The 26,744-nt window shown below is 45.8% G+C and overlaps 1 protein-coding gene across 3 annotated transcripts in view; it reads left to right on the top strand.

Moving 5' to 3' along the window:
* Positions 1 to 26,744, top strand: part of ASTN2 (astrotactin 2) — an 821,613-nt gene that overhangs the window by 303,815 nt on the left and 491,054 nt on the right. For all 3 annotated transcript variants that reach the window (XM_028509080.2, XM_028509072.2, XM_028509089.2), the window contains one exon: positions 26,590 to 26,736. In XM_028509080.2, coding sequence (XP_028364881.1) covers positions 26,590 to 26,736 — 147 coding nt within the window. The remainder of the gene's footprint in view (positions 1 to 26,589; positions 26,737 to 26,744) is intronic.

Here is a 26,744-nt window from a genome sequence, read left to right as displayed (position 1 = left end):
GGCTGTGTTCTTCGCTCAGACACCTTTGATGGCTCCCTCTTGGCCCTCGTGATAAACTCTCCCCTCTCAGCCTGACACTGGGTGACATGTAGCACAGCGCTCGCAAGTGTTGCCTTTGGAGATGGACAGACCTGCTTGCAGATTTGGGCTTCACTGCCTGTTACCTCGGACATGTTACTTCACCCATCTGTGTTTCATTTTCTCCTCTTATCTGGTGCATTTCATGGAAATGAAAGTGACATATTGCTAGATATACATATACCTACTTACGTATGCATGTATAGCTGTATGCATACATGCATGTGTGTGCATAGAATTACTGAGAACTCAGTGCGGCGTTGTACACACAGGCCCCAGCATAGTTCTTGACTCCGCCCCCAGGGCAGTGGAGCGTAACAGGTGCAGCCATTTCCACCTGCCGTGGCTACTTCTGTTCCTACTGCTGTTACCTGTAGTGAACATCAGCCAAACCTGCCTCCCTCACCTTGACTTCGGTTCCCTCTTGTGCACAGACATCCACAGAGACGCCCTGCACCTGTGTGCTGGTGCTGTTCCATCAGCCTGGAGTGCCCTGTCACCAGTTCTGTCCAGCAGAACCTCACTGTCCTCTAGGCCTGGTTGGAGTTAACGTCACCACCTTTCTGAGGCTGATCCCTCCAGACAAAATGTCACCATGGCGTGTTACCTGTGTCTCTTTTATTGCTGAGTCTTTGTCTCCTTTGTACAGTCACGGTTAGTCCTGTCTGTCTGTGTGCCCCTCTGGAAACCAGGGACCAGGGGCAATGACTTGCTGGCACCTGTACTGCCCGTGTCTGCAGCTGTGGTTGCCGTCGTAGGGATACAGTAAATGTAGCCCATTAGAATAAGAAGCCGAGATAACCCCACTCCTCGTATTAAGGTACTTTTTCCCCTAATAGATCAGAATGCTTTATTGCTCATTCATCCTGCTATTCCTGGCAGGCGAGGGCCAGCGATAATAAAGGCTACCACCTGGTCTTAGCTGGTACATGACTTCCCCAGGCCACCAAGCTAACCGTTTCTACAGACCCGAGTTCAGGGCTTCTCACTTTCATTTCAGTCTTCAGTCCACCAGGGCAGGCTTTGTTCCATCCTTAGCCTCACCTGGTAACGCCTGGAAGGATCTCTCCAGTTTTGAATTACTCTTGCCTTCTGTGTTTTGTGGAAGTGTCTGGAAGAGAGAATTTCGGCTCCATCTGCTCACCCCAGGGTCTACTGCTGGAGTTACCCAGGAGCGCCCCCCAGTGGTTGTAGACATAATTTTTCACTCCTCCAGGAGGAAAAGCGCCTTTTCCAATCATGCATTCCTCAGTCGTGCCTTCATTAGTCATGCGTTGGGAGTGGAATACATGTTTTCCTCTGTGGTAGGTGCTGGAGATATGCTATGACTCAAGCCTAGTTCATGGCCCTGGAAAATTTACAGCCCACTGGGAGAAGGAGGATGACATTAAAACAGAGATTTAAAGTTCTGTGTGATAAATAATACAATGGGCGTAGGGGGTGTCATTGCAATACAGAGAAGAGCCTTCCAACCTGGTCTGGGATGGAGGGTGCACAAGAGGAAGAGGGGAGAGAAGGATTTCCTGAAAGAGAGGAGATCTTGGAGCCTTAGCTGAGATGAACCTAGCGATGTCCAGGAGTGGAGTGAAGAGAAATGCCCGTCCAGTCGGTAGGCGCTCCTGGAGGCAGAAACCTGGGCTGGGGGTGTGGTGACCAAGGTCAGCCAGGCCCAGTCACAGAAGGATGGGGGCGGGGGTGGGGGGGAGCAAGCACTTCCTGGATACAAGCAGTGGGGGTGCATTAAAGCCCCTTCATCGGAAAGTGTCTAAACAGCTGCCTAACCCAGTTGGCTTCTTTCTGTGGTTGCTTGCTTTCTGTGATTGGCTGCGAGATATCTATTGTCTTTGACTTCCTCTTTGTTCTCACACCTGCATTGCCTGTCTTCCTGTTCCCCCTCTCTGTCCTTCTCCTTTGTAGAGGTGTTCTTTTCCTACGTCCATCTCTCGAGTTCTTTCATTTTCTTTGTTTTTAAGTCTCAACTCTGTTTTGCCTTCCCTGAAAAATTCCTCTTGTCCCCACCACCAGATTTTTCCTGGGATCCCTAACCTTCTGTAGGCTGCAGAGCACTGGATTAGCAGTCAGAGTCCCTGATTCTGCCATTCCCTTGCTGACGGCTTGGCGAAGCCATTTAACTTCTCTGTACCTTAGTTTCATCCATTGTTTTAAAAAAAAGTTGGACTGTGTCTGTATCATTATATTTCACAACTCCAGGAGCCAATTTCGATTTGGATGCCAGCCCATAGATCCATGAGGACCGGGCCCCCAGAACGGTGCTACCGGGGCTCTGAACTAGACGAGCCCTAAGCATCTGTTCACGCTGGTGATTTTACTGTCTTTATCCTTCCCGTCTCCCTGGGTCCTCTTCCCCCATGTCTCCCTCTCCCTACGCTTGTTCTCGCTGTTCTTCTCAACTCTAACTAGCGCCAGACTGCAAGTTGTCTGTATCCAAAGGAAAATGCTTACAAATAGAGAGAATAATCTGTAATTGAAAGATGTTGGTTTGGGCAGAAGGCATTTGTTTTCATACTCACGGCATCACAATTCACAGTGTCTCAAACCAGCTGAGACTCGAGAGACTGTATTAGATACAATCTAGAGGACTCCCAGTGAGCCTGAAGACGGCAACACAATAAATTCAAGGCTGGGTGCTATTCCGGGGATGCTTCACTCTGGAAACAATAGAAAAAAGATGTTATCACTCAGCAAATAGATTGGGGGGATCTTGTTGGGTGGTAGAGACTCTAGGGTTCTGTATCATGTATCCTTCAATAGATGAACTTGAACAGTCCTAAGTTCAAGTCCTCCAGTGGCACTTGCTGCCTGTGACACCCTGAACAATTCATATCCTTCATATTTAAGATCTGAATCTGTAAAATGGGAGTGTAGCATTATGGTGTGAAAGGAGTTATTGTCCAGATTAATTGCATGAACTCATTTAATCTTTTTTTATTTCCATTTTAAAGATGAGGGCTCTGACATTGAGAGATGTTTGCTCATGAGAAAGTGATAGAATCAGGGCATGCACTTAGGTATGTTCGAGCCCAAAGCTGGTGCACGTATGACATTATACTGCCTTGTGTCTGGGCCTGAAAACCTTGAAAGTTTGTGATTTAATAGACTTTAAGTGAGGGGAGGGGAGGTTAGTAGACAGGCCTGGAGATGCAGTGGGCGTGGGTTTCTGTCATTGGAACATTACATTTTTCATTTCGGTTCACATTAATCCCACAGACATTCCTTGTATGGGCGCGATGGCTCCTGGGGCCCAACACGGAATCCCTGTGTCTGTGCTCGAGATGAACCCAGTATCTGATTGGGCAGAGGGACAAGCAATTAAAATAATGGGTAACAGATGCCGAGGCAAACTTCAGGGGCAAATTCACTTAGGGGCACCAAGGAAGCTGGGATTGATTCTGGCTGGGGGCTCAGTTAGAAAGGCTCACACACAGCCTAGTGGGAATATTAAGGGTGAGCCTTAAAAGAAAAGTTGGTCCTCACCACATGGAAGAGGTGAACAAGGACATTCCAAGAAGAGGCGAATACTAGTTTCCTGTGGCCGCTGTAACAAACTACAGCAAACATGGGGGCTGAAAGCAACAGAGACTTACTCTCTCATAGTTCTGGAGGCCGAAGTCCAACTTCAAGGTGTTGGCAGAGCCGGTTTCTTCTGGAAGCTGAGGCAGAATCTGTCCCATGCTTCTCTGCTAGCTGCTGCTAGCTGGTGGCTGCTGGCAATTCTTGGTCTTTCCTGCTGTGTCTTGTAGATGCATCACCCCAATCTCTGCCCCTGCCTTCACACGGGCTTCCCCACTGAAGGTCTCAAATCTCCCTTTGACTTTCTCTTGTTAGGACCCAAGTCACTGGATATAGAGCCTGCCCGAAATCCAGGATGCTCTCATCTCAAGATCTTGAACAAGATGTATTGAGATACATCTGCAAACAACCTTTTTCCAAATGAGGTTACAATCTGAGGTTCCAGATGGGCATGTCTTTGGGGTGGGGGCTATGATCGAATCCATGGTAAGTGGAAAGCAGAGAAAATGGTCACAGGTGTTGGAAAGCAGCCAGATGGGGCTCCTGTGTCAATGACAGGGGCACTTGGGGACATCTCGAGGAGCCTGGAGTCTTGCTGTTGGGTGACACAGGAGCACCCTTTCTCTCTCGACTTCAGTTTCCCCATTTGAAACAACACGGTTCAGCTAGAACGATCTTTAACATCTTTCCAATGTTAATGTCCTGTGATCTTGAACTCAGGCAACGATTGTTTTGCCCACAAGATTTCAAAATAATAATCCGGACAGGAGCTGGACCACGGCAGCTCAGAGGAAACACCGGCTGTCCCTGTGGCCCTGGCAGGACTGTGACAATGGTTCTCTAACATTGCTGTTACTCTTTAATCGGGATTTGATTTGATTTAACACGATCTTCTGCTTGTAAAACACCTTGAGATGTTTGTGTGTTGCGAGTGCGTTCTGGAAACACCAGCTTATTGTATTAACAAGTCTCGGCCTGAACATAAAGGGAGATAATTAGAAACAGCAAAGCCCCTCCACACGCTCAGGGCGGTCAAAAAGCCCTCGGGAAAACAATGCTTTCAGCTGCTTTCATGTCTCCGAAAAGGGAAAGCTGTTGGAGCAGCCCCAGTGGAGAGCAGCGCTTGTTAGGGTCATGGGCATGCTATTTATAGCTCTCTGCTAGCGCTGCCTTTTTATCTGGCTCTTGTGGTCCTCTGGCTCACAACACCCCTGTAGGTCTTTGCTACAACCTCTAGAAGCCCAACCTAGGAGCCCACTGAGTGGCCAGAAATTCGTTGTTAAGATCTTTAGACACACAAAATGTGCTTCCTCATAAAAACAAACAGGTAAACAGGGGCAAAGTTCCCAGGCTTAGCCCACAGAACTTGACCTTCCTCCCTTAGTGAATCAAAGCCATCACTGAGTTATGGAGATGCCCACCAGGTGCCCCGACACTCCCAGAATGGTTCTTGGCGCTGAAGAAATACACTTTCAGGGTGAGAGGTTATAAACTGTGGTTATTTCTATGAATAGTTCTAGTGGAGGATTAACCATGTGATATATCTGAATTAGAGCTGTGCCCGACCTAGCAAGTTTATAATGAAAATCTTCGGTTCATGTGGTTGGGTGTCAAGGTTATTTTGTAACAATTGTTCTTATCCAGAATGCTCACGAAATAAGAGAATAGAGTAGGGTGGGTTAGCATCTGAGGCTGAACACAGCGTTCTGCTTACCCTCTACTCCGGGGTGTGCCCGAGGCGGGGCAGAGTAAACGTGGTGGTTTGGAGCCACGGCGAGTTCCTCCAAAGTTTTCTGAATCCATCGTCATCCTGCAAATCGATAGGGCTATGAATAAAAATTAAGTTTCCAGTCTCACCCACAAGCCTAATTAACCTGTTATATATGAGAAGTATGAGTAGTATTGCATTCACTACACATAAATATCCTGTATGGAGTCAATTTTAAAGAAATACATCTTCAGTATTTCTGTGCGGCGTGCTGGAAGAGCGTGCGTGTGAGCGTGTGTGCACCCACACGCAGCACCACCACTGCTCCATGGCATCAGCATCCATCCGCAGGCACCTCGGAGCACGCGTGGGGCCTGCGAGTAGATTCCGTTGAATATATAGCTCCTCGCTCGTGGTTTTTGAACACCTTCTCTGAGTTGCCATCTGCAGGGACAATGGTTAACAGTTTATTGGCAGGGGGGGTGTTTAAAATCCTATTTCTCATTTCGTAGGTGTTATGCAGGGCCCAAAGACTGTATGTTTAACAAGTCACCCGAGAAGGGATTCCGAGGCAGGGAGCAAGCAAAGCTGCGCCTGCTCAGTAACGTGGAGGTGCTCTCGAGAGCTCCCTTTGAGGCGCTGGGTGTTGCAGAGTGGTTTGGGAGCAGCTGTCCAAAGGCAGCGGTGGCCCTGTGGTTACCAAGGTGAAAGGGTGCTCTAATGGTGACTGGGTCAGCAGGGAGGCAGAGGTGGGGGGCACCCTGATAACTCTACAGACATGGTGCTAGAGGTAGGCTGGGCACTCAGCAGCCTCGCTGTAGGGCCAGCTCCTTGCTCTGTGCGGTTCCATGTGCTGCATGAGAGAGGGCTCATCCTTTGAACTCTGACCTGGCTTCAAGTCCTGGGTCTACCACTTAGCAGCTACATGGCCTTGGGCAGGTAATGCAGCCTCCCTGAGCCCCTTGTCTTTGCTCTGTAGAACTACAAGCAATATGGTAATGAGGTTTAAGCAAAATAATGATGGTAAAAAAAACAAGTATACTACGTGACACAGAGTAGGTTTTCAAATGTTTGCTTTCCTCCTCTCTTCCTTCTTCCTTCTCCCCTTGCCCAGGGGTGAGAACTCTGAAGACCAAACAGGAGGTCTTCTCTCCCTCTTCGTCCTTCTGTTGAAAGTTCGAAAAGGACAGTATTTATTTCCTCGCACAGAGAATGTAAACAAGCCGCAGCCCTGCCCGGCATTAACAATTTATACGACAAATCACATCATGTGCATTTGTAACACACGATTTACAGCCTCCCACTAACTTCAGGATTTACCCACTTGACTCCCTTCTGCATGTCAAGGACTTAAGCTGGACCCTTAAGATGCTTTTAAATTATCTGTGTGCAAAGCTACCACCTAGAAACAGACAGGCGGCTTCTCCCCAATGAGTCTATGTAAATTTTTAAATAATACAACTAGACGACAAATCAGCAAGGCAGATTTTGGAGGGCCTATTTTTCCATAAAGATAGCAGAAGAATAAATTGAATTGGAATTGGGCTGAATTTGAGTAAGCAAGAATTAATGCTTTGTAAAGGGGAGGGTACAGCTGAGGAAAGTAATACACATGGATCTGGGCTGTTCTAATCCCACGCTGCTCTGGGCACTCAGCAGAAGTCACATGTATTTATTCTCAAGCTAATAACTGGTCGAGCACCTACCGTGCGCCAGACCCTGTGTCACCAACATTGTGAATGCTACTCCGTGGGATCCCCACAGCCACCAAGGAGGCAGGGGCGGCTCTTGTCCTCATTATGCAGGTGAGGGAATGGGGAGAGTATGTTCTGATGCTGAGTTTTGGACCCTGATGACACTTACTATGCACAAAACACGTACTTCTTTTGGGCAAATGGGTTGTCACCCTGGACCTTAGCTTCTTCCTTCAAAAATGGCATCGGCCACTGAAGCACTTGGCTATGCATGGCTGATTTTGTGCTTCAGATTCATCTCTTGATGCCCGCAGTACCCATCACAAAGCAAGCCAGGGACTCTCAGAAACAGTGTTACCTCCTCTGGCTGTACCATGAGGCATTTTTAGCTTATATTTTTCAGATGCTATTCTAAGCAGGGAGAGCATATTAATTTATTTCATTTTATAAAGGACTTTACTTATTTTTAGACAGAGGGGAAGGGATGGAGAAAGAGAGGGAGAGAAACATCGATGTGTAAGAGAAACATCGATCGGTTGCTCTCACACACTCCCAACAGGAGACCTGGCCCACAACCCAGGTTTCTGTCCTGACTGGGAATCGAACTGGCAACCTTTCAGTTTTTGGGTTGATGCCCAACCCACTGAGCGGCATCAGTCAGGGTTAATTAACTTAATCTTTGACAACAATCTTCAGAGTACCGATATACAAAAGAGGCCATTAAGGCCAAGAGAGGTTACATAAGTTCTCTGAAGTCACACAGCTAGTAAGTGTTGAGCTGGAATGTAAACGTGGGTCTTCCACTTCCGGAGCCAGTGTTCTCCTTGTATAAGTGCATCAATAAACACAACTTACATTGCCTCATTGACTGCTTGAGTAATTTAATGTGCTTGTAGCAAATTTGTGTACCGCACACTATTAGATATATAAAGACTATTGGTACAAAGTGTACTGTTTTCTGTATAAGGTTAAGAAAGACCTCTCTCATACCCAGAGCTGACTAGAGATGGAATGGGTTGTGTTGCAGGTGAGATCCCTGTTCTAGGACGTAAGCAAGGAACAGCTGGATGCTACTAAGGATAATCAAGAGTAAAGTGGGGTGATGGGGTCGACTAGAAAATAATAAGGAAAAGAAGAGCAATTATAATAACACATATCATTCAGTGAGTGATTGCTAAGTACCAGGCACTATGCAAAGCATTTACAAGCATCATAGCGTGTGTGCAATATTGCCATTTTATATGCAGGGGAATGAGGGTCAGAACACTCAAGGAACTTGCCTGATCTGGATCCTCAGCGAGTGCTGGGGGCAACACAAACCCAGGTCTGTCTGACCCCAACCTCTGCCATCCGGCCCTGAAATTCTTAGAGTTCCTAAAGAAGAATCGGTGAGCAGTTGGAACTGTGACCTAGGTTGCTGCATGTACTTCTGACTTCTCTGAGCTTTGAAGAGAAACCATCAGACTCTCTGCCCCATTGAGGTAACTTGATCTAACCCAGGGGTACGATAGCAAGCTGGCTGTCTGGCGGCGGGGAAGGTAAAAAGCCTTATGTGTAGTGTTTTCCAACTTCCTTGGTATAAATTCTCCTACCATGTTCACGGTCAAGCCACTGGCTTTAACAGCTGCGTTGGAACAGCCCTAAATATTGAACAGTTTGCTCTAGTGAGCCAATAGGAGCCAGTTCCAGCACTCCATGGCCCCAGTCCCACCCATGAACCAAGGACACACCTCTCACGAACTTGTCTTCCCTGGATGCGCCGTGCCTTGCACAGTTTGGCCCATACAGGGAATATAGGGACTCGTAAATGCTTGTCAATTAAATAATGAACAGCTGGATGATAAATGAATAATGAAAATGGAGAAGAGAGTGGGAAATGTCTTCAGCCCTGAATTACAAAGGACGTGACATCCTCTTACTAGGAGATTTTGTGTGTCTGTCTGCACTTCTCTGTGGTAATGAGCTGACCTGTTGGAGAAATTCCACTTGGGAGAAGAGTTTGGGTATACATGTCGAAGCACTACTTAACTCCTTCCCTTTCTACTTCCTGATGATCCGGTCCATCACAAACAAGCAACTCTACCTCCAAATGCACCTTGCATTTGATGGTGTATCTTCATCCCCAGTGTGGCCACCGCAGTCAAGTCAGGCCACTGCTTGCTCCTCACCACCACACTGGCAGTGACACTGTTCGTCCCCACAGCCAGCTAGAGCATCACAATCCATAACTTCATCAGGCCCCCTCCTCTTCAGCCCCCTGCATTGGTTTCCCTGCTCTCTTCTGGTTAAGAGCGAACTCCTTGACTTGGCATTCAGACTGTGGCACGGCCCTGGCCCCGGTCCAGACTCATCTCATGTCAGCCATCACTTTTTCCGCCTCTCCCACCCTGGAAGACCCATCCCGCTGCTTGGAACACCCTTCCTTTCCACCATCAGGACTGAGCTTAACTGTCCCTTTGTAAAAGCGTTACTTGTGGTACATTTTTATTTCCACCCTGTTCTCCATCCTAGCATGAAGAATCTGAATGTAAACAGTATCTTCACAAATGATAGATCCACATCTGTGAAGTCCCACCCCCACTAGACTGACCTGTTCATGAGGGTGGGGCTGTGTCTGTTTCTGTTTCCATTCCCTCTGCCTAGCCGTATTGGAGAGTTAGCTACATTGGGAGGTTTCCTGTTCTGGGCCAGAAGGCTGTCACATGGGAGGCAGGGTGGCAGAGTTTCAGAGGCTGAACTCTAGGTCAACCCTTCTGGGTTCAACATTTACTAATTCTGTGATCATAGGCAGGTGGTATCATTCATATGCACTCAGTTTTCTCCTCTGTAACATGGATGTAGTAAAAGCAACTCCATCACCGGGTGGTATAAGGATGAGAGGAGATCATTTCATATAAAGCAGAGTCCAGGACTCAGCACAGAGAAGTATTGAATGCTGGTAGCTGTTGTCATTTCATTTTGAAATAAAAATCATACCTCGGCTGCATTTCATGCCTACCCCGTTTTCTACACCAGCAAGGTACAGAGTGGGCTGTGGCTCCTTCTCCTTTGGAAAGATCTCGGGAAGCCTGCTCCTCCTCTCTGAAATAAATGATTGGTTGAGGACTCTGTTGATTTATTCATTTATCCATGCTTTCCTTAACCACATTTTTAAAAGATTTTATTTATTTATTTTTAGAGAGGGAAGGGAGAGAGAGAGAGAGAGAGAGAGAGGGAGAGAAACATCAATGTGAGGTTGCTGGGGGCCATGGCCTGCAACCTAGACATGTGCCCTGACTGGGAATCGAACCTGCAATGCCTGGTTCACAGCCCACACTCACTCCACTGAGCTGTGCCACCCAGGGCATTCCTTAACCAAATTTTGATTTAGCTGCTACACAGTCCTAGGCCCCATGCTAGAGAAAAGGAGGCAGAGTCCAAGCTCTTAAGGATGGTGGAGCCTCAGGCGGGCAGGGGGATGGCAGCTTCTATGTTCCTCTCTCCCCAGTTGTAGGATTTTACCAAATAAGCTTTGCAAATAGTCATTTGGGAGATTGTCTGTAACTTTGTTGTCTGTACTCCTGTCCTTTGTAGTTTGACATATGGAGGAAAGGAGACAAGGAGGACGTGTGTAGCTCCTACAGTAGACCAAGGTATTATTATGTCCATTTTATTATTTGAAGAACCTGATAGTTCCCAAATGGTAATGACCAGCCAAGGTCACGTAGCCAGAAACTGGTGAATCTGGGAATTTGAGCTCTGCTGAGTTTCGCAGTAGTATTTTCTCTTCTTTGAGCTGCTGACTACTAGAAAACCAAGGAGGAAGCAACATTGCTAATGCTGATCCTGGTAGATGATTGAAATGGAAGGAGAAATTCACAGTTATGATTCCCAGGGCTGCTGTTATTTCTGCTCTAAGCCTACCTACATCCTAATCTCTGTTCTTGTGCACTTACACATATATTCACATTCTCACGTATAGAAACCTGTGTAGGTTTCTATAAAATTTAGTAGGGCTTCTATTCCAGCTCTTCAGGCTGTTCAGATGTGGACATTTTATAAATAAATACGCGCTAATGTTCTTACTATTATGGCTGTGCCGTAAAGTTAACGGCACATGCCCGAAGCTCCAGGTCGTGCGCAGCATCTGAATTCCCGTAACTTAGGGAACCACGGCCAGTGTGTCCCTGTCATCTCTACCGGAGTGATGCCTCAGCACAGCTGCTACTGCAGAAATAATCTGTGCCCTTTCGTCCCAGCACAAGGATCCGAGTGCTCCCAGGGGCGGGATGGGGAGCATTGTCAGAAATGCACAAGGGTGTGTGACTTGGATGCATCGTTGCTGCCTAGCCCTTAGTCTAGGAGAAACTGTGGCAGTTCACTGGGTCTGGGGGCTCCACACATAATAATAATAGGTGTCACAGCTAACAGTCACTGAGCACTCAGTATATACCAAGCAAAGTGCTGAGGACTTTAACGCTTACTGGGGCATGAAGAAATTAAGTACCTTTCTCAGCGATATTAGCTAAAAATTACTGTGTCTTTCGGATTATCAGCCGCTGTGGTAAAAAGTTACTGCTTTAGCTCAGGTAATCATGTGAAGCGGGTATTATAAGCCTTCCTGTTTTGCAAATGGGGACACTGAGACTTGGAAAGATGAAATTATTTGTGCCAGCATCCTCAACGAGATCTGGGCAATGCTGGTGCTTGATTACAACTCCGTGGGACCCTACGGGACATGTTCTTAGCTCTGCCTTTGTATTGATTCTCTTAAGTCCACATTGTTGAGAAATTATTGAGCTGGGCTTCAAGCCTAATTTGTCTGATTGCAGAACTCACAAGCCTTCCATCTCACAAACTTAGCTTCCAGGATTGATGTGTAAACAGTCTTCCAGAAAGAAGTGACTTGGTAGAGATAAAGGGAACTTCCTGTTGCAGGAAGCCACCCTGATTTTGTCCAGCACACTTCGGTGGGTCCTTCCTCTTGTCTCTTACCAGGTTACGAGGGATGAAGGTAACCTGGCAGTTATCCTGGTACAACGACCACCTTACCTCACCTACCCGACTGTGGTCCCTCCAGGTTTGGGCTGTGCCTTGCTCCTTGGGAAGTCCTACAACTTGCTCAGGGCATAGCACACACCACGTGCTCAGGGGACCTTTGTCAAATGAATGGAGGTCTCTTCTAAACCTGAAGGTCTCTGAATATTTTGCTAGGAGTAGGGATCTTTCTCACCAGTTACTCATTTAAGCAGGTCCCAGTATTAGTTATCTACTGCTGTGTAAGATTTTACCCTGAAATTAGAAGCTTAAAATGACAAACATGGATTACCTCAACAAGCATTTATTTATTGACATTTGTTATTGCAACAAACATGTATTCCGGGAGCCAGGGATCCCAGCTCATGTAAGCAGTCTGCCAGCTCAGGGTTTCAGGGTTTCCAAGAGGTTGCGTGCAAGCGTCAACCAGGGCTTATCTCCAGGCTCGACTGGGGCAGGGTCTGCTTCCCACATCCCGCATGTGGTTGTTGTCAGGACTCATTTTCCTGAGAGCTGGGACCCAGAGGCTACCTGCCTTCCTCATCCCGTGGGCCTCTCTGTGGAGCGGGTCACCACCTGCCATCTGGCTTTATCAGAGCCAGAAAATGAGAAGAGGCAGAGAGAGTAGGGAGAAAATGGAAGTCCCCATCTTTTGGACACTCGTCTTAGAAGTGACATGTCACACTTTTTGCTGTAGCCTATTTGACAGAGTCAAAATGTTAAAGGAGGAGATCGAACAGGGTGTGAATACCGGGAGGTATTCAAATCTCTCTTTCATTTCAGGTGACTCATGCTTATTTGTCTCACAGATTTGAGGAATGGCTTGTCACCAAGCCTCGGGGTCTCAAGTTCTACCCAGGGTGTTCTTCAGCCTCCGAGAGTGTAATGTGCCTGCTATGCTTACAGACTGACTTAGCAGAATAAGATTTCTGCCTCTAACCCAAGGGCCTCTCCTTGCCCTCCACTCCAGAGGCCCAGCTGTAGATCTCATCCATCATGACAAGGTCTTTGGATCCCACTCCTGGGAATTATTCCCGCAGTGTCCCCAGCATTCTGGTGTCTGACACTTAGTAGATACCAGATCCCTGTCGACAAAGTGAATGGATGAGGTATGTTTTAGGTTTGCACAATGCCAAGAGGGCTGGCTGGAAAGGACTGGAGACATCCTCTGGGATAAAGCCCTCCCTCCATGCACTGGGCCATGACTTCCTGTGTGAGCTGCTCCCCACCCACCTCTCTGGCCTCTTCTGCAAACACTGTAATCCGTGCAACTGCTGCTCCCACCGTGCTAGTGTATGGGCAGTGCCCTGTCTGCCCTTGCTGGTCCCTTCTCTTAGACCACAACTTTTTTTTTTCCATTCTTACTCTTCTGTGGCAAGTCTCAGCTCTCAGGAATGGTTTCCTGGTCCTCAAACTGGACTAAGGGCCCCTTCCTCTGCACTTAACTTTGTCACCATGGTGGTCCCCTTGCATTACATTTTTTGTTCAGAAGTCTGCTGCCTCTCTGGACATTGAGACCCCTGATGGCTCAGATCTCTGAATCCCCAGGTCATAGCACAGAGCTCAATGCAGAGTTGGCCCTGGATAAGTATTGAATGAATGGACTTCCTCCCAGATGGAGAGACAGAAGTCCAGAGAGGGGTGGGGTCTGCTCAGGGCCCCACAGTGAGTAATGGCAGAGCTGGTAGGTATTCTGGTTTGGTCTGTAGATTCTGAGAACAGCGCTCTTTGCCCAGCCCCTCCCCTTGCCCCCAAAGCACTTCCTTGCTGCTACAGAATAAGACAGAATGCGGGCCTGGCAATGTCCCTTAGGCTAAGATCACTATTGTTCTTTTGGAGGTGGCATATTTAAACCAGCAGGCTTGAAAGGTTTAGGCCCAGAATGTCAGCCTGAAATGGCTAGAGGCCTCTGTGTGGAAATGTATTTAGGCAGAAATACTTCGCAGGAACATTTTTTTCCTCACTTCTTTTTTTCTTCTTTTATCCTCTTTTATATTCCCTGCTCAAAGGTCTAAAGGCAAAGCGGTTTATCTCCAGATGGCTGTTTAAACACAATGCAAATGTGCTCTCCCTGAAATGTGAGTGGTCTAAAGAGGGGGCGATGGATTGGAAAGCCAGAGGGGAAAAATGCCCTCCTTGAATTAAAGAGCTGGAGATGGGTGTGCTTATTTGAACAAATTCCCCAGATATTTAGCAGCTGAACCCACACCCAGGAAAGGGCAGGGTCCTCTGTCTCCCATGGGTCCCTAGTGCCTTTCTTTGCTAGAATGAGGATTTGGATACTAGGTAAGACCCTTGATCTTGGAATGCACGTCCTCAGGCCAAAGGTCCTTCCGGTTTCTTAGCCCTGCAAGGGAACTGCCGGTAAACAAGCCTGCTATGAAGCAAGAAGAACACAGATGTTTCTGGCCAAGCAGACCTGCCTTGAATCCCAGCCCTGCCTCTGACTGTGCAGCTTGAGAAAAGTGTCTGAACGCTCTGAGCTTCATTTTCCTCATTTACAAAATGGGGACCATGCTACCTAACTCAAAGAATTCCTTTAAGGACTGAGTGAAAGGATGCATGTCAAGCATCTAAGCCAGTGCCTTGGTTCCCAATGGCTTCTCATGTGGAATGTGTTTCCTTTCCCTTTTTTCTGGGTTTGCATGTCTTCTGTAATAACCCTATCAACAAGCCCCTCTGAGACTTCCTTGCTTCAAGGCTAAGTGTCTCATATCCTCCAACTGCTATTCCCTCCTGACAAAATCATCAGTCCAGCACTGGTTACTGTCTTCAGAGCATGGACCCCTTGTCTATGGCTTATTCAGAGCATCACACAGACCTGAGTCATAATGCCAGCTCTGCAGTGTATTAGTTGTGTGACTTTGAACATACCACTGCTCCCCGAGCTCAACTTTTCCGATCCATAGAATGGGGATCCAAGAGTTGTTGTGAGGAACTGACTGAATAATGGAATCAAAGGGTCCACTAGAGGCTTAGCGTGTGTGTGAACCTTCTCTTAGTGGAAACGCAGTATCCATCTGTCCACATGGTCTTTCTCCCAGTTTTGACCCATCCCAAATTTATGCAGGCAGTTTCCTGAAAACAAAGGTCAGTCTCTACATTTATTGGTTTTACATTTGATGATGACGATGATGATGATGATGATGATGATAGTAATGATAGTGGTGATGATAGTGATGATGATAAAAGCTACTGAAACCAGAAAAGCCAGCATTCATGCTGCCTGTCACCTACCAGACCCAATAAGCAGAGACAGAGATTGAATCTTAATGGATGCTTTATTCAGATGGCCAGCAATCTGAGAAGACAGTGGATTTGTGTCTTAACAGACCATGTTCCATTTTCTTTCAAGCCAGCCTTTTTTATAAGAGGGCAAATGTATCGGTAAGGAGTCTGAAATTCAAGGGAAGAAAGTGTAGGTAAGGGATTTGGAATTTAGGAAAGAGGTTAATCAGATAAAAGCTGCGGTCCAGCAATTTCCCTAACATCCTCTCATGCACTGACTGGTCATTTTCTTTATCTGTGTCCTGTGTCCTAGCTGCAGACTGTCTGTCCCTGGAACACGAGGGCTCAGATACCACCTTGATTGCCTGTAGTCTCTTCTGGAGCACACAGGTCAATTGCTTGTGGTCACCTGAAGTCAGGGTGGGTTGTACCTGCAGTTCCTGAAACAGTAGCTTTTAACATGCATTAACTATTAGGCTTATTAACTATCACCTTAGACTAAAATTTTCCCACTCTTGTGTTCCCCCATCACTACCATTCATTGAGTATCTACTATTCAATGTATATTTCCCTATTTGATCTTTCTCACAACTCTGTGGAGTAGACGTTATTCTCATTTTACACATTAGGATAATGAGACACGCTGAAGGTCAACTGGAAAATGACAGACCTGGGATTTGAACCCAAGGTTCTCCATCTTCAAAGTCTGTGTTCTTCCATTACCTTAATCCACTGTGCTTTAGACTTTGCACCAATCTGCTGAGATTGTTTTGTGGGAATATCTTGTCATGGTTCATTTTGATTGTGTATTGACATTGATCAAATTAACCTAGTTGGACCCACATGACATGCAGGAATGCGTAGGATACTGTGGGCAGCCCCGTAGGCAGCAGGAGAGGCATAAGAGGTACTGTTTTGTTCCAGAAGATGAGAACAATACAACCCTCCCAAGTGGTGAACTGAGAGGCACTGTTGGGGCATCTGGAACAGAAAGGATCTGGGTCTGGCTCCGGGCAGTGTGTCTTTCGAAAGGCTGCTCTCCTGGCCTCCCAACCTTGACATGATGGGTTAGACTGCCCCACTAAGCTGAAGTGATTCCTCCAGCACTGCCCTTCCGGCTCCATGCTTGTCTCCCCCATGTAGGCATCCAATGACAGAGTCTGTGTCTAGAACAAAACATGGACAGGGGACCTATTTTCCAACTTCAGAACCGAAGGGTTGCCTGGGAGAAGAGGGATGGAGACTAGTTTGTGAACTCTTGGAGGCAGAAACATGTTCAGCTGGTTATAGCTCTAGCAGATCTTCATTTAACACTGTCAGGGCCCTCAAGCTGAAGGTTAAAGTGAAGGGAGACTATGTATTACTGATAAGAGCTTTGAGAGCCAGAGCATGATGTGAATCCCAGCTTTGCCACTTGATAGCCTTCTAGCCTTGGGCTAGACTCAATTGCCTTATTTGTAAAATGAGGAGCTAACAAAACTTTATGATTGATTAAATAAAGTAATATCTGTAAAATATTTGGCACAATGTGTTATACATAGTAAGTTCTCCAGAAAAACTTAGCATCATCAATGACACTGTTTTTTGTTGTTTTTGTTTTGTTTTAAGCTAATCAAGCACCATTTTAGATGATGTTCAAATGCAGGTTGGATAACCATGAAGAGGAGCATTGTAGGGTGCTGCCTGTATTGTGTAATATATCAAGGTCAAAGCTCCTTTCATCTCCTGTGATTCTGAAATCCTGTGATTCAAATTAGAACAGATGATACTTGGGACAAGAGTTCAGAAGAATTTCAGGTTATCGTGAGTTGCAGTGTTCTAGAAAGACTTCCAGGAAATGAGAATTCTCTGCTCTTGAAAAGTTAGTCTACTTCTGATGTACTGAGTAAAGCAGGAAGGACAACACGTGAGTGTGGGGAATGCATGCAGTCTGTCACAGGAAAAGAGATGGGTGAATCTGACTGCAGGAGAGGGCTTATGGACCATCAGGCAAAGCCTCCTTTTCCATTGTTTCTTAGGTACAGTCTGAGAATTGGGAGAGAGAGGTGAGGGGGAAGGAGCACAGACATTTGAGGAAGCCCTCTTCCTTTAGAAGCAGGATGGCATAATGGAAGAAACACTGAGTTTGAAGGTCAATACGTCTCAGTTCTGTCTCTGTCCCTTGCTAGTTCTGAGCCCTTGGGGAAGTCAGTTATACTCTATGATTTTCCATTTCCTTTAATGTCACATAATGGCAGATTTGCTCAGAGTTGACAGTGGACATACGGAATAAAAAAGACTATAGGTAAATGGCATACCTGGTTAATACTAAATGCACAATAAACATTATGTCTCTCCTCCTTCCACGAACCTTGGACCAAAGTCCAGTGACATTTTCTAGAAGAATGCAACAGTGACTTGGCAAGCTGAAAAAAAGCAGCTAGAAATGAGCGTTTTATGAGATGGGAGGTGATTGGCCCTGGTCTTTGTTGGTAGCCCTGGAAACCTGTGGTTGCTCTTTGTTCTGTGCCTTTGGAGCCACTGCTTGGCTCCCAGCTTGTCTTTGCCACTCGCCTTTCCATCAGTGGTGTGGGCTGAAATCAGTGGTGCAGCTGAGCAAGAGGGTGAACACAGGATCAAGCATCTGTGTCTTAAAAAAAAAGTCAATCCCAGCTGATGATTACCTGTGAATCTGAAACCCAAACGCCACCTTTCTTTCCTCCTTCTTTCTCAGTTCCTTCTGAGCTTTTCTCGAACTTCAGCTTGTTTGAGTCATCTCCATGGCTCCTTATCTGCACACTGAAAATTCATCTATTAATTACAGCATCTTTTTCCTTCCCCTAATGCATTCTGTCAGCCTACTAAGTATCAGTTAAATAGTCTCATTCTCATGGACTGACCCTTTGTACTTGCCTCTTTTCCTTCCTTGCATGTCTTTTCCTGTGGCTCTAAAACTCCATTATTTTTGAACACCTGGGAGCCAGAAGAGTGCAGGCATTGGAGTTAGATGGTTACGCTTGGTTTCCCATTTTTGGGTGGAGGCAGTACCCCCTGACTTGCCATGCTGTTGAGAAGTTGGAATGCATGTAGACTCTTTAACATAGTGCCCGGCATAGGGGCCACAGTTAATTTTGGGAGATGCTGATTTACAAACAGCAGCCTTTATATGTATTGTTACACTAGCTCATTGTTTTCTCTACTTTGTTCCAGAGAATAATAGTTCTGCAATATAATTAACACTTTTAGAAAACATTGGGCCCTGGCTGGCATAGCTCAGTGGATTGAGCACTGGCTGGCATAGCTCAGTGGATTGAGCACTGTGAACCAAAGCATCACAGGTTCGATTCCCAGTCAAGGCACATGCCTGGGTTGCAGGCCACCGCCCCCAGCAACCACACATTGATGTTTCTCTCTTTCTCTCTTTCTCCCTCCAATCCCACTCTAAAAATAAATAAATAAAATCTTAAAAAAAAAAGAAAACATCGGGTTAAGTTCTGCTAAAGGGAATTCAATGCAGGTGTTTTGAAAGATGTTTAGCACAGGATACATGATGTGCTCTAGCACTTTAAGAGATGGATGAAAAATACAGCACATGTCAAAATTTTTTTGAAAATGAGAAACTTTCCACAATACATTTTGGTTGGTGGCTAAAATTACACTGACTCTTTGGGACATTTGGATATACTTGTGTGATCAGTGGGGTCAGGAGGTGCGGGGCCCAGATTTGAATCTTACCTTCAAACCTGGCCAGTGAGACCTGGAAATAGTGCCACGGAAAGAACATGAGGCTGTGGGTCAGGACATGGGGCTTCCAGGCCCACTTATCCCTTTGGTGCCTAAATGCAAGTTCACCATTCCTTCTCTGGCTCCTCGTTTGTGTACTGGAGACAATAGCAAGGCCTACTGCCTAGGGTTTGGGTGAAAGGTGAATGAGATATTTAGGAATAATTTGAAAAGTAAGAACTGAAAAAATATGGCACTGTCTGGGCCATTTTCACCACCAACACCACTGTCCCCATCTCTACTGTTATCATCTTGAACTTCCCTTCACATTCCCAGGCACAGCCGTCTGTAAGTGCCGTAGAGAAATCCGAATAGCCAGCTTCTGTAGCCCATTCAGCAACTGTTGCCAGGGGGCACCGCAATACAAGCCTGCGCTATAGAAACTCTTCTAATTCCTGGAGCAGAGCGGGCCAAAGGTGTCTCCCAATGACTTCACACATAACCATATGGCTCCAAGCAGCACTCTGAGCTAGTTGAGGCCATGTAGTATATTCTGAGGTCAGAGAGGAAGAGAAGCACTGTCTAGCTAGCCCCTCTCACCTTCTGCCCTCCTTATCAAGTTCCTGTTGGTAATTAAGAGAGGTGCCTTTGAAAACCTGAGGTCAACATCAGGGGGGATGATGAGGCCGCCATGAGTCCACCTGTAGTCATCAGAGGACCAAAGGGCAAGCGGAGGTCTACAAGCAGCATGGCGGTGAGGATTGATTATTCTGCAATCGGGCCGTGTCTAGCATGCTGATAGAGAAGTGAGTTATGAATTCAAGTGGAAAAATGGAGTTTTTTCCATTTCCACCCTGTTACCTTTGGGTTGCGTAGCCTTTGGCAACTAGCGGCCTCAGTTTTCTCATGTGTCAGTGTGGCTGATAATAGAGAGTATCTCATGCAGTTTCTGTGAAGGATAGGTGAGAAGTTGCATGTAAAAATTTTAGTTATATTACTTAGCTCACACATGGTTTTATAAATGTTAATACTGATGGTGGTGCTGATCGTGATGATGATGATGGCATATAATTTACTACGAAAGCCATTGTTAAAAGAAGTAGACTAAAGAGACTCAACAAATAACTTCAGCAAAATAAAGCCAACAATGTTTGGTTTGGAGGAAGGAGGCCCAAGGCAGCATAATTTCCACCTTTAACTACCTGAATAGCTGCCCCAAAGAGGAGGTGTTAGTGTATCCCATTTGACATGGACAGCAGAAACTGGCTCAGTACCACTGTCTGAGAGTAGAATCGTTGCATGGTAAGGGTGGAGCTGGCTGTCTCTGCGAGTATGGAAAGGCTGGATGAACACTTGCACAGATTTTATCAAGGAAGAACCTGTGGAAGATGGGAGATTGGGTAAATTACAAATGATTTAAAGGATACTGTGGATTTGAGAATGCCAAGATCAGAGACCACAGAGAACACAAGAAACTAGCTCGTGGATGAGATGGAGAGGACATGACGAAGGGAGACCTGGCCCCCGGTGGGCAAGACGGGGGAAAGGATGTTTTGTTTGGCACATCGCACTGAAGCGGTGTGTGCAGAACCCAGACATGAGTCAGACAGAGGGGAGGGAGCCACCGTTCCTAGAGTTCTGAGAAAGCCCCAGTTTCAAATAGTCTTTCCTGCTGCCTCCAGTGTGACACTTGCAGTTGTCAGGCGACGTGTCCCAATTTTAGTTTCCAGAAATAAACAGAGAAGCACAGAGGTACCGCAGCTCAGGTGTGACAGGAATCCCAGGAGGCACTCAGCGAGGTTAACGGGGCGCACCAGTGATCTGCCGTGGTCACCCTGATATACAGGATGATTGGCGACTTCTGAAGGGCTCCTTGTATGATTTCTGGGCTGAGGAAAGGGAACGAATACCCTTGACTAGAAAAGAACCAATAGCAATATTCCAGTACTAGCACCTCTTGGTAGAATAGGGAACAACATGTAAACATTCATTCATTCATTCATTCGCTCATTGAATAGATGTTTATTGAGCATGTAGTATATTCAGACATACTTGTAATCACTGGAAATACAGGAAGGCACAAGGTAGGAGATCTGGCACATAGGAAATGTACACAACTTAACTAGTTTTTGAATGAATCAATTCCCAGATAAGGACATTGAAGCTTAGGTGACCAACTTCTCCATGGGGGTTCGCAGCTACGTGTAAAAGCCAGAGTTCCAGCTTAAGCCAAGGTGCCATATGTCCTATTGATGTCCATTTAAATACACAGTGTTGGACAGTGAGATTTTGAGGAATTGAGATGAAAGAAAAGCTAGCAAGAGCGCATAGATCCCTATGTGTGTGTGCTTGGCATTGTGATTATCTTCTCCCATTTAATCCACACAGCTTCTTTGACTGCTAGAGATTAGTGTTGCTGTTTTATACATTAGAGCCCTGAGGCTCTGAGAGCGGGGGGTAACTTGCCAAAACTTAAATAACTATTAAATGGAAGCGTTTGTATATAAATTCCTATGTCTAGAACCAAGTCCCAGCCGATTCCTCCTGGGATCCTCCACCCTAATGTTTTAGGGTCCTGGAATTCCTGTCCCCTGCTCAGCCCTCCGGCCTCACCCCCATATGCCATTGAAAGAAAGAAATCACTTCTTGGTGTAGAGAAAGAAATTACCTCTTGTGCCCCAGAAATATCAAGAGGAAGGAATCAATGGGTGTGTGGCAGCTTTAAGTTTTCCACACACAGTGCTCTGATGGGGTTAGATCTATTTTCTTCATCGTAAAATGTGATTGATTTAATTCCAAATTTAACTTAAATTTGATTTTCTTCTCTCAACCTGGCATTTCCAAAGAGAGAATCAATCAAACCCCAAATTATAGGCAGCACATGGATCAACAATGCTGAGTTATTTCCTGTTGAATTTCTCCAGCAATGCATTTTGTGCCACCCTCTTCAGCTGTGCGAGGAGTTGAAGGGTAAGAGGGAGGGAGAATGAAAGGAAAATTAGGTTATTAACTTTCTCCAGTTCCAGCAATCAATATGCTCTGATGACAGTCTCTTCCTAGAGCGCCGCTCACTCCCCTGAAGGTGATGGGAAGGGAACTGCAAACTGCGACAGAAACCAGGAGTAACCGTGACCCCGCCCACCTGAGGTTGCTCAAATCATGATCTGGAACTCACATTTATTAAGCCCTTTTTTTTTAAATTACATGCATTATTCCTATTTTGTTCTCACATCAGTTCTGAAATAAGACCATTGTTCCCATTTTTCAGATGGAGACATTTTGTCTTATCAGGGTTAGATCAATTTGCAGATGGAGATATTTTGTCTTATTAGGGTTGGATTAGTGGGTCCCTGTGCCCTGGAGATTTTCTGGTTCAGCCAGGATTTGAACATGGGCATGTCTGGCTCCAGAAGCCAAGCTCCTTCTGCCACTGCATGAAATAGGAGGTAGTATGATTTGGGGCAGGGAATGGAACGAACTGGTTCTAATTCTGTCCCTGCCACATACACACTGGGTGACCTGAGACAAATCATTTCTCAGCCCTGCTCCCCTGTTTGTAAAACAGGGTAGCAGTAACATTTCGCTGTAAAGATTAAAGGAGGTGATTCTTCTCCACTGAAATGTAAGCCTCGAGGACATTGGCGGTTTTGCTTAATAGCATTTCCCCTGTACCTAGAACAGTACAGGGAGGTAGTTGATGTTTAATAAAAATTTGTTGACTGCATGAGTATATGGACAAATGCATGGATGGATGGATGGATGGATGGATGTAAATGCTAGCCATAGTGTCTGGATCATAGTAAGCACTTGAAAAATGGAGGTTCTCCTCTCTGCCCCTGCTTCCTACAATGCAGTACAGGACCTGGATGAGGAGGGGATGGATGTTATAAGAGAGGTAGTTTCCACCTGGCCACTGTCTACAGCACATACTCAGTGCTAAGAGCTGTTGCTCAGTTCCCTGGGCCAGGAACTCCTAAAAAGTCACCTCTGTTTGAGTCCCACTGTGAAGTTTCTGCCAGGTCCAGTTGCCATGGAAACTCCCCAAGTCCCTGTGGCTACTCCGCTGTCATCTGGCCTGAGTGGAGACTTCACCTGCATGCTTTCTTCTCCCTGGACTTCAGAGACAACTGCGGTGATTCAGGCCCTTGCTGAGTAAATGACTGCCCCGGGATACAGTGTATTCTCATTCTGCCCTCCCTTCTCTCCCTCCCTCTGCTTACAACTCCCCCTTCAGTCTCCACTCATTTTGTCTTCAGTTTCTCTAAAGAATAATTCAGTTCCCAATATGTTTTGATAATAGGTTGGACAAAGAGGAAAGTAAGTCCTGATTTCTGCCCTCAGTGATAAGATGAATACGGCCGTCTGGCTTAAAAATGATCATCTGCCAAGGGCCTACCACGTGCCAGAAACCATGCAAGGCACTGGATGTTTACTGTCTCATTTCGTGCTTACAACAATCTTGAAAGAGACATCATTTTATGCCTGATTTTTAGATGAGAAAGCTGAGAGTCATAAAGTTCAGGTGACTTTACTCCTTACCTCATTGTCTGTCTTTTTTTTTAACATATACTTTTTAATTTTTTTTATTTATTGAGTTTGAAAGAGAGAGAGATTTGTTCTTCCACTTATTGATGCATGTATTGGTTGTTTCTTATATGTACCCTGATTGGGAATCTAACCCAAAACCTCTGCAAGGTAGGATGATGCTCTAACCAACTGAGCTGCCCAACCAGGGCTTCCATGTTAAAGACCCTGCATTAAAGACCCAGATGTGAAGGTTTAAATGACATAAGGGTTGCAATTCACCCAGCATGAGTCCAGGGAGAGAGTATGAACAAATGCCATTCTTGCTGCTGAACCCTCTTTCCCCACTTGAGAAACCAGTCCTGTGGAGCCTCAGAGGAATGTCTGGTAGTTGGTTAATTAATGAAGGGAGTGTCTTGATCAGATCCACTTCTGTTGCTATATTGGCCAAGTCTGAGAGATGCCTTCTCGGACATGCTGTTGTCCACCCAGGGCATCTGCCTCACCAATGCCAGGAGCTTCTAACTACATCGCACTCTCTTTCTGGACCTGGTTTACCTCCCAAGAACTTGTTCATGCTGGACTCATCCCAGCATCTTCTTCCCCTCAGAATAGACTCCACAGAGTCTAGAGCAAAAACTCAGTGCTGCTGCTGCTGACCATTATTTGGGACTTTTGTTAAATATCTAGACTCATGGTAATATGTTGACATTTTAAGGAAAGACCTGTGCAAGGCATCGACTCCTAGTCTATACTCTTTCTAGTAGAAAACATTGATGTTAGCTTGCTATGCCATCTAGCTACTAAAATGTTTATATTATCAAAATTTGAAATAGATTCTTGTGGCTCCCAGATGAGAGATAAAATGTGTTCTCTTTTTTGTGCTCATTTTAGGTTTAGGGATTCTTTATCTCCTGACACCAGAACCATTGCTTTAATTTCATCTACTCTTTCATTTAACAAATCTAATGACCACAAACATAAGAAGAGTCTCTACCGTATGTTATGCATTTTACTAAGACTGGCAGTACAGTTAAGGATCCTATTCTTAAATTAAGAAAGTTCTAGGTTCCAGGCTGTGAGGTTGGAATAAGAGGCAGCAAGAAAATGATGACAGGATCCCTTCTCTCAAGCAGCTCGCTGTCTGTTAAGCAAAGTAGATATCCATACAAAACTCCCCCAGTGGGCTGTCACATGGGCTCTCGATCCTTTAGAACCCATCAGCCTGGCAATGTTGGCTGTTTAAGGTTGGCGTGCTTTTTGATTAGTTAGCAACTGTGTCTGGTTGCTAATACTGTTACTTTCATCTCTGGAAATTATGGTGCATTTACTGACAGATACTGTGCTGGGCATTGGGATACAGTGGTGAGCAAAAGACACAGTGTTTGCCTTCAGGGAGTTTACTCTAGTTACCATACTCTAATGTTGGAATAAGGTATTTTGGGAAAAACATCAGATGTAGGCAGTTTGTCTGCCTAAAGGGAAAAGAATTTATATTTATTATTAATCTAAGTGAGTGATGGGGGCAAGGAAACAAGAGGAAAAGAAATAACATCTGTGCTAATATGAGCAGGATGGTGAGTGTTGATGGTGGTGGCACTGTAGCAATGCAGCTTTGCCCACGTCTGGGCCGGGTGCTAGACAGCCATAGGAGGTCCAAGCATAAGGATCTGTCATGAAAGGTCTCAGGTCCAGGCTGGTGAATGTGGATTACATCCTGTAGCTGGATGCTGTAGAACAGCTCAAGGGGTTCAGCAGGAAATGGGATGGGAAGGAGTGTCTACACCCCCCTCATCCCACAAGCAAACAAAACAGAAGAGGTGAGGGTGAAGAGGGGAAGATGCTAAGGACATAGACTAAATTAGACGGCATGGCTGTTTAGATGCTACAAAGAGGAAGACAGGAGACTGAAAGATGACATGTAGGTTTCTGACCAGTTTACGTGGTGGTATTTTCAATAAGTTGGACAGCCCAGGAGAAGGAGGAGGAGGCTTTCGGGAGAAGTTAACATGACCAGCTTTGAATATGTTCTTTTTGTCATGCCCACGGGACATCAATAGAGAGATGTCCAGGAGACTTGGGCATAAAGGTCTGCTCTAAAGGAGAGCCCAGTGGGTGATAGAAATTTGGGAGACTTCGCTCTAAAAATGATAATCCAAACCTGGAAAATAGATATGAATAGCAAAACCTAAACAGTGAGACACAGTGGGGGCTCAGGACATAATCCATGGATTATCTCTTTGCTGGCCCAGTGGTCTGCTTGCCATGAAGATCCAACCTACTGATTCCATTGAATCCGTGAAATTGTCTTTCATTTTCCCAAGCAAAACTCCGCTCCCCATCCTACACCCTCTCTACTAACTCTTAACACAGCCTGCCTTGAATTCCATTTAGCTGTGGAGAATCCTACCTGTGCCCCAGCCTATAATTTCCTGAAGAGCAGGAACTATTCTTGTTCTGCTATGCGTTTTTCTCCCATAGTGGGTGATCAGTAAAGGCTTGTGAAAATGATTTGAACTCATCAGCTTCTAACAGTTTCTAAAATGGAAATCCTTTTAAGTAATGGACATTATATTCAATATAGACAGGATGCCATTTAATCATTGCAACAACTTTGTGAGCTGTATAATATTATCCTCACCCTGCGAATAAGAAAACTGAAGAAACAGGTGCCACAGCCAATGAGGGCTACAATCCAAATTTGAACCCACAATTGTCAGCCTCTAAAACCTGTGCTCATTGCACCCTATGGATTCAGCAACACAGTGTCTGTTCAATGGCTCCCAAAGACAGTAGACAGTTTAGCAGTATCTAATCATTAGCAAGAATGGCCATCTTAATTGGGAGTGGAGGAGTGAAAATTGCCATGACTTTCGGGAAGCTTTATTTCTGTTGTCTTTAACAAAGCAATAACAAACCCATTTGTCAGAGAGTTAAAACAAAACCAAACAAGGGGCCACTGAGATGTCATTGCGAGCACAGACTTTGGAGAATATGCTTCCTTCTTCCATCTCCCCATTTGGAAGACAACAAAATTTCCAGATTCAATGCTATCCCCACTTTCTCACCCATAGACTTAGGTGTCTTTGTGTGTCTTTGTGTTATTAGGTTTGCTGAAAAGCCCAGTGAACAAGACAGCGCTGACGCTGATTGCTGTGAGCTCCTGCATCCTGGCCATGGTGTGTGGCAGCCAGATGTCCTGTCCACTCACCGTGAAGGTGACTCTGCATGTGCCTGAGCACTTCATTGCAGACGGTAAGAGC

Source organism: Phyllostomus discolor, chromosome 3 (genome assembly GCF_004126475.2).
Source record: "Phyllostomus discolor isolate MPI-MPIP mPhyDis1 chromosome 3, mPhyDis1.pri.v3, whole genome shotgun sequence".
NCBI lineage: Eukaryota > Metazoa > Chordata > Mammalia > Chiroptera > Phyllostomidae > Phyllostomus > Phyllostomus discolor.
This window is presented reverse-complemented; position numbering and strand designations above follow the sequence as displayed.